This window comes from Archocentrus centrarchus, chromosome 19 (assembly GCF_007364275.1).
Source record: "Archocentrus centrarchus isolate MPI-CPG fArcCen1 chromosome 19, fArcCen1, whole genome shotgun sequence".
Taxonomy (NCBI): domain Eukaryota; kingdom Metazoa; phylum Chordata; class Actinopteri; order Cichliformes; family Cichlidae; genus Archocentrus; species Archocentrus centrarchus.
In genome coordinates, this window is record NC_044364.1 from 8,983,538 (window position 1) to 8,996,767 (window position 13,230).

Consider the following 13,230-nt stretch of genomic DNA (forward strand, 5'->3'; position numbering starts at 1 on the left):
ACAATGAATAAATGTGGTTCATATGATTGACCACTGGATGGCATTACATTGCCGCTACCTGGTATTGCTACTGAGAATATTAAAATGTACTATTTACAATTCGTAGAATATAAGCAAAGAAAATGAAAGGAAAAAAGACGAAATCTTGGGGTTCTGAGTAAATGTACTTTAGCGAGAGATTAAACATATCTTTATCACAGATTTGCATTATGTGACGATGACCATACCCGGATATCCTTGTTGAAACATCCATGTCGATCATGGGAAATGGAGTTTTTCATTCTGGTATTCTCGATTTGTTTTTACGTAGATTTACTTGCGGTTGACTCCAGATGACGGGCTCGCTACGTATTTAACGTACGCGTGATCTCTGTTTGCTCCTTAGAGATTCCCCCTTCCTCTCCGAGCTGTTTGAGGTAAACCGACGCGGTCACATCAATATCGATAATACATGACGGAGTGAAAATAAGCACACACAGGCGTGTTTGACACAGATGTGTTAGGTATGCGCCGACAGCACAGAGCTGGAAGCTAACTAGCGCCCGGAAAGGTCGGTTGAGCGAAGAACAACACGGGGAGAACTTATCGTTTCTATGGCTGTGAAAAGTTAACGCACAGACGACTGAAAACCAGGAATAATTCCTCTTCGGCCGAACCGAGGTAAGAATAACTGATTTGTGTGAGTACTTCAACAAGTAGGCTAATGTCAGGGAGCGTCCGTAATGTCGACCAAATTACTGAATAAGAGTGTCTTTGTGTGTAAGGTTCCCCCGGTGGCGGCGGCGTCCTCGTCTCAATGGGATTGTTAGGAGTTTTCGTGTGGCTGCTGTACAGCCAGTGTTTGCGTTAGTGTCAGAGCTCACAGGCTTACAGTTTGGCCACAAATAGATCGATTATGTGACAGCGCCTCGTATATTTAACAGTCAGTTCACATGGCGGCTCTGGAGTTCATTCTGTCCCTGCCGCCTCACCTCACAGAAGAGGATAACTCACTAACAGCACTGACATTTGCCTTTAACCTGCCCGCTTAGGGCAGTGTACGGTATCACAGGGCAAGGTGAGGGAGGTAAGGCGGAAACCAGACATAGACTGGATACACATTAACTTGCTCGTGGGCACTTCGGCTCGTTGGCCGATACGATCATCTGAAGGTTTCACATGAGAATCAACGTGTAAACAAAATGTGTTTGCCTAGAGTGACCTTGTAGTGTAATTATTGTTGCTGTGCTTTGCTCACGGGGGAAGCAAAAATCTAGTGTCAGTCTGAACATGCTGGTTTGTGTAGAAATGACAACTTACAATGTACTGTGAAATCAGCTCACATCCTCCCCTTTTTCCTTCTTTCCCAAGTGGGTCCCTGGAGAATAGAAATGAAACCCAACTCCCCCCCACCCCCCCTCTCTGGCACTGACTGTGTCAGCTGCTGTATCTCTTGGTGCTGACTTGCAGTGGGACAGGTGGTGCTGGGACAGGTGCACCCTTAACAAAGGGTTGCAGTCCCTTGACTTTTTCCTCTCTCACCACCACCACCACCACCACCACCTCCCCTGCCTGACCTGCAGTCTTTAGTAATTCATTTATTTCTACAGGAATTATAATTTTGCTTTCTCAGTAAGTGTGACTCAGTGGATTTAATTGAAACCACTGGAATGTTATTGTGTAACCAGTATTTGTTTTGGCAAAGGAAATATTTAATTAATACATTAAGCTCCCTGTTTACGTATTTCCTCATGAGGTAGTTGGCATTGAGCAACACACTCTGGTATCGGGTTTGGACTTAAGTCTACATCAGCAGCTGCATTATGTACTGTAGGCTCCATTTTTCACTGGAATCCTAATTGAAAATTTTCCAGACAAACCAGTTTAGGTCTTAACACATTCCATTAAGGACTCGTGTATGTCACAGATGACTGGCTTTGTCAGTCTCTCTGAGCTCTGTAGCTCAAGCAAACTGCCCTAAAAAAAAGTGTGGTTTGAGACTTCTAATGTCCTGGTCATTCCTGTGTGTATTTTGCTGGTGAACACTGAAGTCAAAGATAGAAGAAGGGATCAGGAATGAGGTCAGCAAAGTTACATGAAGTGGAAGAGAGCTGGTGGAGAGTTTGAAGGCTTATCTCAGTAATGTGCAGGGACAGTTGAGCAGTGATGAGTGTTGCAGTCACCGCTGTCTTCTAATTAACCCTTCACTGCTCTGGCTGCCAGTGACCAAGGGAGAATTCTTTCTCCAGGAACCAATAGAAAAATACAGAATATTTAGGCTAGACTGTTGCGCAATGTGTATTGTTCTTATTATCTAGAACATGTTCTCCTAGAATTGACATGCATCATCTTGCCCGTGCTGCATTAGACATTCATTACCAACCATCACTCCTATTCACATTAATGAATGAGACCTCTAAAGCTTGGTCTGTATTGAGGTTTATTTAAATCTCTTGAACGCAGCCTTCCAGCTTTGCTCTGCTCGCCAGGCCAGTGCGCCTGCGCTCTACTGACACTCCAGTAATCCACTGGAGGAGATTGCATCCTCGTCCACCGCGCTCAGGCAATCAGTGAGGGGGACTTAAAAGATGTAAAAATACATAACAGGAGTACGGGAGGCTGGGGACGAATAACGGGACCCTAACAGACCAGATGTAGAGGCATTACACTATGAGCAATTTCACATCCAAGGCGCTAACGGGACCGGAGCGAGGATGTCTCCTAATATAACGCAGCGAGGCTCAGCGACTGCATCCCAAACGCTGGAAATATGAGATGAACGCATGCAGGAGTGGAGCCGGCGGAAGATGGTGAAATTTTGCGATTGAGTGCTGCTGTTTCTAATTCTTTCTGGACGAAACCACCTCGGATTTTCACGCTTTCCCCAAAGCCTGCAGATCGCTTCCTGCACACTACTCTCCCCGGCCCGCTGTCACCTCTTTCAAACAAGTAACGCTTTGCGGTGCTGTTAATATGGCTTACTTGAAAGCTCACATACGCGTGCGTTATCAGTGATAATCGTGTAGCTGACGTTCACTGAACCCTGTAAAGCGAAACTACGGATCCAATTCCATGTGAGCGACCCGTTGGTATAACAGTCAGCTAATACTTGATGCATTTTAAAGCTGGAGGAGACCAGGAAACACCGCTGTGCTCGGACTTCTGCCTCGGGGTATTTACAAACTGTCGATACTCCTAAAAAAAGAAAAAAAAAACTAATCTGTGCACATATAGTTTCTCCTTGACACCGTCGCTGTAGCGATACTTGTTTCCTTGAGTCGCTTCCAATGTATAGACCTCCTATGACAAGCTGGCACGCTCGCGTAAATCCGAGCGCAAGATGATGAAGTGGAGTGGCCGGCCTAGGCGGTGGGATCAGACAGAAATTAAGCTGTGTCTCTCAGACAGCGGAATCTAGGATCATCTCCAGTCCCTGTGTTGGCAGACTACTGCGGCATGACACGGAGCATTCCTCTTGGCTATTTAGTTGGATATTACTCAGAAGTTTAAGCTGAGTTGTAAACGTGTTCATGCTGTGACAGCTATTGAGGTAAACGCGCCCCTGTCCCGGGTTCCCTTCATGTTCAATTCATGTAAGTTCCTTCTTAATGGGGAATTTCTGCATATTTCGGAAGTGATCTGTGTGAACTAGCCCTTCCCGACGCTTCCAAACGTTATGTTTTCTCCAGTGGGAGAAATGCAGCTGGGCTGTTTTACTGGTAAACATCCACAGCAGCTGTTAGTCAGACTGGATGTCTGAAAGGGGACACTTGGCTAGTTGCATACTTGTAGTATTGCCAACACCGCTCCCATGAAATGCAATGCTTTGATTTCCCCCATTTCGCCCATCTTGCAAATAACTTTTGTATGACCCCCCCCCCAACCTCTGTGAGACTATTTATCAGCTTTAATTAATCAGCAATATTATCAGCAAACTTTATGGGTAATAATGTCATTTTGAAACTCACGGTATGAATTTATCTTAAACTTGACATTTTCTGGAGGTTTCTGCTTTCATTGCTGCAAAGTTGTAAGTATGTGCACACCCCCCCCCCCTGACCATTTTCTGAGCATGTGCAAAAGGAAGAGGAAACAGCATGAGACTGTCACTGCACAGGCTCGGGAGATGTGTGAGAAGGAACGCACAGGGAATTATGAGTGGCACTATGGAAGACTTGGTACAGAGTGTTACAAGCTTAAAGTCTACAAAAGGGAGAATTACAAGGCTTTGCTGTGAGAAAATTGTATTTTCTCCTCTCTGAGGCCAGCTGCTCCACTGGAATTGCTGCTCCATGCCTCAAATTACTGTTTGAATTGAGAACTTCCAGCCTGTTGTGGATACTTGGCCACTTGCAAGTTAAACTCATTTACGTACCCGTTTTTTGCTACCCTGTTGCTGTTTGTTTTTGTTTTTGTTTTTTTTTGGTTTTTTTTTTCCCCCAGGAGAACCCTCAGAGTCATTTGATGTACAGGAAGCAAAGACCACATGATAAGGGCTGTTTGTGTGGTCCAAACAAACCAGCTTGTCTTAAGGCTTTCTCTGTGTGCATGACTGGGTACAACAGTGGATCCCTTGTCATATTTTGTGCTCTAGAGAACTACAACGCAAAAAGATTCCCCGATTACAAAAAAAAAATCCCAAAACATTAAGAGACTAACTTCTTAACTCCGTGGTGATGGGGAGTTCAGCCTCGTCTCTCACTGCAGAGACCGAGTCCGACCATGGCTTTCGCAGTACCCCCTACCCTTCGTCACCCCCTGTGGGCTGGCTCAGGAACAGTCACAGCAGCCCGGTGTGGGGTACCACCTTCATCACACGGCAGCAGCAGCAGCCGCTGCCTCATCGAGAGCGCAGGTAAGCGGCAGCACTGTCTAACCAACCAAGCGCCAACGCATCTCTTAGATGAGTGCACTCGGGTCAGGTCAGGCCAGGTAATGGCAACGCTACGGGAGGCGTTTAATTTTTCGTTTGAGTCATGCTGCTCATTTGCATTGTTCGCTTAAGAAATGTGCTCCGCTCTCTTTTACAGTCTTATAGAAACGCTTACAGAGGATTCAGTAACCTCCCAGCTATGGATCAAATCCACTGTCTCATCAAAGCTTATCTAATCAAAGCCTGCATTTTGATGTTTTCCTATGATGCACCCAAAATCTGACTAAGCCGGATTTGTAAAACAAAATCCCACCTCCTCCTAGCGCAGCTGTACAGTATGTGCTACAAATCAGGCAGGGCAGAGGGGACTGAATGGGCAGATAGAATGACCTGGGCTCTGTGAAGCCAATGAAACCCAGCCAAAGGGTAATCAGAATATGTGATGACTGACATCTCTCTCTTTCTCTCTCTCTCTCTTTTTTTTTTTTTTTTAACCCACAAAATAACCCTTTCTGTGCCCAGAGGCTCCTTAGTTTACCTGTCTTTGTGAATTTTCAGAATAAAATCACTGATTTAGATTGCTGAGAGCTAGCAGCAGCTGTGTTATTGAGAGAGGTTTTTGTAGAACTGAGCAAACTACTTGTGGAAGAGGCACACTATTCCTATTGACTGTGCTTCTCGGTATGGATTGTGTGAATAAGATAGATTCACTCACTGAATCTGCAAGAAAGGCTGCATTAATCTATTGTTCCAGTATGTGCCTTCTGAATCTCTGATTCACAGTCAGCACAGCAGCGCGCAGTAGTTTGTGAGAAGCTTTGAATGTGCCGCACATCTGGCAGTTTTGACTGACTTTCTTCCAAAAACCTGATCTTCTCAACCGCCCTCACAGAAACCTATTTAGAAGTGTTTTCATTTTTTTTTTTTTCCCTCCTGCTTTTTGGGTCATGTCTCCCGGAACAAGAACAGGCAGTTGATATCGACCGTCTGTAGTGTATTGAAGTTGTTGCTGAGTCACTCAGGGCATCATGGTCTGGTTGTTAGTTATTGATTTTCAGAGAGGCCGATCACATTTCCCCACAATGGATGTCATTATTTATTCAGCATCAGTCTCTAGTTGGGCTTTCATCTTTCTTGATTCCTGCCCACTGCTGTCAATGCGTTCCTTGCAGTTGCTCCGCGTTTAACGGTTAAGACTGTCAAGGCTTCCATTTCCTATTGTTCCAAGGATTTTGAAGTATAGTCAGGGCTGCTTTTTTTTTCTATTTTATTTAACCATGAAATAGAACTCTGGAGATGTAGAATCTCTTTTGTGAGCGGTGTAGGCCAAGATGGGAACCAAGCCTGCTTGAGCACAGTTCCATCAAATATTGCTGAATTCATGATTAGAACTTAAGTCTATCTCATGCTGTCAGTGTAGTTTGACATCACAGTTTTTGTCTTTCATTCAGCAGAATCTTCTGTTTTGTTTGTGCATCTCTGTAGCAACAAGCTTATGCCTTCAGCGCCAATCAGACTACACCCTCAGTCAGTGGAGTGCATGCAATCCGTTTCTGTCTGCTGCTGGAAGGCGTGGAGGGCGCGCGCGCACACACACACACACACACACACACACACACACACACTGACAATAGATGTTTTAGAAAGACACTGCTGTACCACTTGAACATGCCCTCTCATCTACCCCCACTCACCCTCTCTCTTGCTGTCTCTCTCTCTCATGTTCACTCAGCCTTTTGTCCATATACACACTGCTGTGTGAGCCTGACAACGTTAGGCAAGCTTTGCTGAGCTGTGACAGAGCATGAAATACAGAAACAACAGTACACCATGAGCCCAGCTTAACTTCAGCCATTCTCTTACATTTTATTCTCTAATATATTGTCCTATAAACCATTTTCTTCCCCTTCTTCCTTTTTTTTACCTTGGAGACTGCATGAACAGACTTGTCCTTGAGTAATTTCAGTTTGTTTGCTTCCAGCAGTAAACCCCATTGACTTTGGGAAGTGTTTGTGTGCCTTGAATCAGTACCTCAGCTGTGAAGGTTCACTCATGATAACAGCCCACTTATCAAAGATGTGCAACATAAGTGCACTTGTGCAAACCCCAAAATGGCCCATTTAATAGCATTGCTAGCTTCATTAATCTCTTAAAGCGATGGCATTCTGTCGTTTAGACGTTGATCGCTTTAATGGTAATGTTAATGCTCCAGCCACAGTATTCACATGATTTTATAAACTGTTTGACATTTGATGATGCATCAAGTGATGTTTATTGCATGAAGAAATACTTTTCTTAACATAGCAGCTGTATATTTGTAGTTAATTTGATAATTAAAGAGGGTATAGGTAATGCATATATTGATAGTCCTTGTGACTAATACATAATTAAATATAAGTAAAAAATAAGACTTAAATGGCTTGACTAAAAGTAGGAAAATACCTGGAAAACAGGCAAAATTTAGCACACTTTCATGGACAAGGTTTAGCATTGTTTGTGCATTTGGATTTAAATGTGTTTTGAGACTCTGAATCACGTTCTTCGATAATCAAATTGTGTTTTAAATGTGGCATTCAGCCCAATGCATGACATTGCACAGGGATAAGTCTGCTGAGTGTGCCTAACATTAGCAATTCAAGCACCAGCAGCCTTCTTTCCATGCAGGTTAATGTCCACGCACCTCTCCAGAGTGAGCTCACCTGTCTGAAATGAAGTACACAAACTCACTTGCCATTAAAGGGCGTCTACAAGGGAAGACGGGAGGAGAGATGCCGGTGAAACTTGTAGCAATAACCAAAAAAAAACCAAAACAAAGTGGCAACAAAAAAAAAGCATTAGCAATGTGAAGTAGGCAGGTGAAAAGTTATACTCCTCTCAATCTTAAGGCCACAGTGACCGATGAGATAAAAGGATGCCGCTGACTGACACGTGATCAGGTGGTAAATGTGTGCATATAGATTCTAACCCAAGCAGGAGAGTCTGGAACATCCACCAGCAACCAACCATTAACGAAGCAATCTGCAACAAGGGAATTTATATGATCCCGACTGATCTATGAGAATCTAATTCATGAATTTACCACTGTTGTGCCCAGTGTTTAATTGCATGCAATTCTCTTCCTTCAAAGTGCACGTGGAAGGATCCTAATGCTTTCTGATGCTGCAGGTATTAAAAAAAAAAAAAAATGAAACTAGGCTTTTACAAACAGCTGAAATTAACTCCAGCTCCTCTTACCTTTTTGTCAAAACACACATTATAGACTTTACCTGTGAGTCCCATTAACCTGACCTGTCTCAGACACTTCACTGCAGTAAAAATGTTCATGTAAGCTAGTATTTCCACATCTGTAATGGATATGAAATTGTGGAGTAAAGTAAGTAGTGGGGTGGGGTGGGGATTGAACATGCGTGAGAAGAGTTTAATGATTTTTGGAGAGGGTTTTTGTGTGTGCCTCTGGCAGCTAATGGCACACAAACTTTTGTCTCTTGCGCTCTGTGTGATGTTTATGAACGAGCGTCGTGCCGAACTGTCAAAAAAGAAGCCTGTTTATCACGAGGGCTTTCATGGACAAAGCAGCAACCTCGAGACTTCCACTTGTTTGCCGTGAGATTCGTTTGGGCAATTTGATACAGACTGAGAGCAGGTATCTCACACCAGAAGTGGTAAAGGTTACAGGCCTGTTTTTATTTATTTTTTTTTTTTTTCTTGTGTTGCTACTGTTCAGGTCGTTCTTCAAAGCAGTCTCACAAAGATGCAGGAGAGTTATGCGCACTCTGTCTGTTAACATAAATGTGTTTCGAAACTTTGGTATGCAATTCAGTTTTATCACAGTGCTTATATTAAGTCATAAATGTGACTGCTTCATTGCATTGCAGCCACATACTGCTAGTGGGCTACAGTTCACATTGTATTATGAGTCCTGGGGCCTTAAGGTTGGTGTCTGCTCTCTCTCTCACTCCAGAGTTGCTCCCAGTTTCTACTGTCCCAGCATGATGGATGACTGTGTTTATTGCTGCCCCATTCCACTGGCTCTGCTCTCTTTAATTTGATTAAAACAGGTCCACTTGGACCCAACAAGCGTGGTCACTGGCTGCGTTTATGTCTGAATCATTTCAGCATGTTCTCCCTTGCCGTTGACTGTCTGATGAAGACAGGGCTGCGTCAGGACAACCAGAGTAGATATGGCATGGAGGCTTTGTCTCGCAGCATGGCTTTTTTTATTTTGGAAAACAGTGCATCAGGGGGAAAAAAATAGATTAAAAAAACGCCCGTTGGCTCTGCAAATGACATGATTCCAGATTTCCCCGCTCTTGTTGCCATGGAAATGTGTAGCATATGTTCAGTAACCTAATTCCATTGGGCCCGAGATAAGACCACACATGGCAACCTGTCTCACCCAGAAAGAAAACTCTGCATGTTAATGCTTAGCGGTTTCACAAAGAAACCAGTAAGTTCTCACGGCAAGTGGTTTCTACCTGTCCGCCTTCACAGGTTAAGTTTGTGTGTCAGTAACAGGAGACGAACCGTTTGAGAAGTTCCCCTCAGGCTGAAGGCACGGCTGCGTCAGCAGTGCTCCAATCCCTCCAGGTTTGGGTGCCCGCAGGAACTTCAGATTAGCTCAGCAGCCGTGCTGTGCTCCTGCCATCTCTTCCCCTTCTTCCTCTCTGATTCTGGAGCTTCCTGCTGGCTTCCTGCATGCCCTCTCTTTGCTGTGTTACTGATGTCTGCTGAAACTCAGTCAGACAGTTTCCTCTGTTTAAAGATTCAAATGTCTGAAGCTGTCTCCACCGCTGACAGATTCACCCGTCAAAAATGAGCACTGGTCGTGAAATATTCACTGAGGGCACAGCGAGAGGTCAGAAGCCGCTGTTATTGTTTCAGTTCCCTTTCTCGTTTTTTTGCCAGTGGTTGCAGAAATGATTGGTAGTTCTTTATTCAGTTTGATAATACTTCTGGTTTGAGTCCTTTATAAGTCGTAATTAAAACTTTCTGAATTATATTTATGTTGTCCCGTGTGATTAAGGCTTCACTGTCCCCAATCCTTTGTATCACGTCACTAAGTTTCTCTTCATATGCTGCTGCTCTAGATAGTCACTGCTGACAAGTATCACTCAGTGGTTCAGCTCCACAAAAAAAACTCGTAAGGGTTGAGGGCAGTGAGTCATATTCATGCCACAGTGTATTACCTGTCATGCAGAAAACAGACTTTTGCTCATCTATGACTCTGACTCATCAGTTCCTCTGCAAAAACAGGGCGGAATTCCACATAACAGAAACTAATTTTTAAGAGGAACACCTACACTGGTCTTGTAAGGCAAGAGAAATACTTTAATAAAGTCAAAAAAGTTCCTGACAGCCTGCATTCATTGCTGATGGGGTAAAATAAATTCTCAGCTTTCTCAAGTGTGGCAAAGATGGTGTAAAAGTGCTGATCTAATCCCTGTCACAGCTTTCTGAGTGTGTTCAGAAGCAGCAGAATGTTTCAACATTCATTATCCATTTTACAGCTCGTCTGATCCAAGGGCATATTGGCCTCTGATAGGTCTCATTTTTTAATAAAAGGCTCTCCGCTGTCAAAGAATAATTACCGCTCCTCCTGCCTGACACTGTTTGCATGTAAGACGTAAAGAATATAAAAAGTACAAACAGGAATTCCAGCACTCTGATCCTGAGTGATGCTGGTAAGTATGAAAAAGATTTTATAATATATATATAAGTTTAAGTTTCTATGTCTCTAGTTCTCTCCCTGCGCTCATGCAAAAACCATGCCTCTGAATGTTTACCACGAGGGAGCCTCATTTGAGCGTGTTTGTGTGGGAGCTACATCTGGAGCCTGTCTTGCAAACCGAGTTCAAAACAGTCACGCTCCCCAGAGACATCCAGGCTTACATGGCCTATTAAAGTAATTCCTGATAACTTATGCTGTAATAAAACTGGTTTCCAAGAAAGTGAAACAACAATGGAGAATCTTTAGGTTAGGGCGATCATATAATGGGAGTTTAGTCCTGTCACACACGTGACAGGAGGGTCGTGTGTATAAAAAAAAAAAGGCTTAATAAGGTAACACGTAGCTAGAAAATAGTGTAGCTTTAATTATTTGCAGTATTGATCTTTTGTTAGGTTTAACTGACCCCATGTTAATGCAAGAATCCCCTTATATACAAATCAGATCAGAATCCATATTCAGTCTTTATTTTTTATGAAGATGTCAGTACTGTGTCCTTACTTTGAATTATTGTGGTTTAGTAACGATGCAAATAGATAAATAGTCACTTGTAGCACATCTGTAAATGATGAAATGGAAAAACTCCACTAGGTTTACAAGAAACTGTCGATCGATCACGATCCACACTGTTACTGTCGGAGGCTAAAAAAAAGGAAGAGTCACCTGCATCACCAAGGGAGCAAATTTCTTTGGCTGATTGGCCAGATTGCGCCCTTTGGAGTTTTTGGCTACACTGATCAGGAGTTTAAATTTTGATTTAATAGTTGTTATAAATGCCGATACCAGTATATCAGCAAATAGCTAATATCTGCCAGTGATATCAGCCTGCCAGTAAATCAGTCAGGCTGTGTTACTTTGCATGCACAGTGCACTCTAGAGCTATCATTACAAAGTTACTCTTGCTAAGAATATTGCGTTCTAAAATAAACAAATTATGCAAACAGTAGCACACTACTGCTGCTTTTGCTTCTAATTTTCAGTCGAAAGAACACAAGGAAACCTGGATATATATTTTTTAGACAGGAGTACTTATACACACTGATTATCTGTTAAACGCTTTTGTTGCGTTCCTCTTCCTCATATTCTGAACAGTTATAGGAACGCTGTTTTTATTTATCTTTGAGCAACAGCCCTGAACATTAACGCTGACTGGAAGTCCTTAAACGCTGCAGGAGTTTGATGTCTGGCGGGCTGTTAATATCTAAAGTCTCAATGTTCTCGGTCACACAAATCCTGGAAACCACATGACACATCCACAAGAGTCAGAGTCCAAAAAAGAACATAACTGAAATAATGATAATAAAAATGCTAAATAAACGTTTTGAAGTTGAATATAGCTGACCAAAGTTAGAGGCCGGCAGGTCACACATAGAAACATTAATAGAAGTTGAAATTAAGGAGAAATTAACTCATTACTTATGAAGTAAGTCACTTCATAAGTAAAACTAATTTAAGTGATTGTGTAATCAAATGTTGAACAATAAGACAGTTGTATGAAAATGTTTAATTAGGCAGGTGAGTACTGCTTCATGCTACCTGAATTTAAATGTGATATACACTAAATATACAAGGCTTTTCTTACAGTATTTCTCTGCAGTCTCCAGGCTATGTAAGAGCAGCAGCTCCACTTAGAGTTCTTCCTGATAGACAGCCTTGTAAGGTGTACTGGCAGTCTTGGCCCAGCAGTGTATGGATTTGGCTACATTATTACTTAGGAGCACCCCACAGCGAAGCAAGTTTGCTTCACCTCATTCAGAAACTGAGCTTTTTAGCTTAGATAAATTTGATAGGAAAATTCCTATCAAGTTAGCTTGCAGGCAGCCAACTCTACTTGATAGGCACTGGATCAATGTTTCACTGCAAGCTGCACACAAGTAGCGGTACCAACTTACAGCTGGAGTCTGTTTTTTGTCTGCCAAGTGTGTTTTCATACCAGAGAGCTGACTCCATATGTCGTTCTCAGATAAATGTAGCAAGTGCGCGCACATGATAAGAAATGTATCAGCTGGCACTCAGACAGGTGGAATGAATTTCGAGTAAACAGTATGTTGAGGTCAGGGGATTCTGTTTAGTTAGTGCGTAGTTAGTTAATATTTGTTGCCAAGGCTTTGGGAAAACCGGTTTTGCAAAACTTTTGAAGCACAGAGAGCCTGAGTGACACTTGCTTTACACTAACTGACAGGCCATCTGTCATTTAATATCTCTGAAGTGCTGACTGACTCACTTTGTTTTTGCTGAGTCCTGTGTCAGACATCACTTATTAGACGACAGGTTGAATGCTTGAATTGTGGGAAGTTGACATTTTTAGCAGATTTTTAGGTTAGAACTACAATTAAAAATGTCTGTACAGTATAGAACATCTGACACTGTACCATAAAACGATTAAAATTAGTAATACAAATGCATTACTGAGCATTCAAAGCATGTTAAAGCAGTTCAGTCCTTGGGGAACTAGACTGTCATCAACAGCTACCCATTCTGTAATGATTAAATCCATTTTTGTGGTCATGTTTGTGTTTGTGTTGAATGAGTAAATCAGGAGCACTGCGCCTCTAATGGCCAGTGGCGATACCACACCTTCCCCTCAGGCCCTGGGCTCGGGGCCAACCTTGGAAAGGCAGTGCTAATGACTGTCGCACAAAGGCCAAATGTC

The 13,230-nt window shown here is 42.9% G+C and overlaps 1 protein-coding gene across 2 annotated transcripts in view; it reads left to right on the plus strand.

Annotated features, from left to right (window-relative positions):
- The first annotated feature begins 399 nt into the window (after window positions 1-399).
- capn15 (calpain 15) overlaps window positions 400-13,230 on the plus strand; it is a 46,119-nt gene continuing 33,288 nt past the window's right edge. Inside the window, exon 1 of one of the 2 annotated variants that reach the window (XM_030754779.1) lies at window positions 400-660. Coding sequence is in view for 1 of the 2 variants with exons in the window: in XM_030754778.1 (XP_030610638.1) it covers window positions 4,656-4,834 (179 nt within the window). In the remaining variant the exon portion in view is untranslated. Of the gene's footprint in view, window positions 661-4,005; window positions 4,835-13,230 lie in introns of those variants that run through there. The other variant, XM_030754778.1, reaches the window with a different exon arrangement.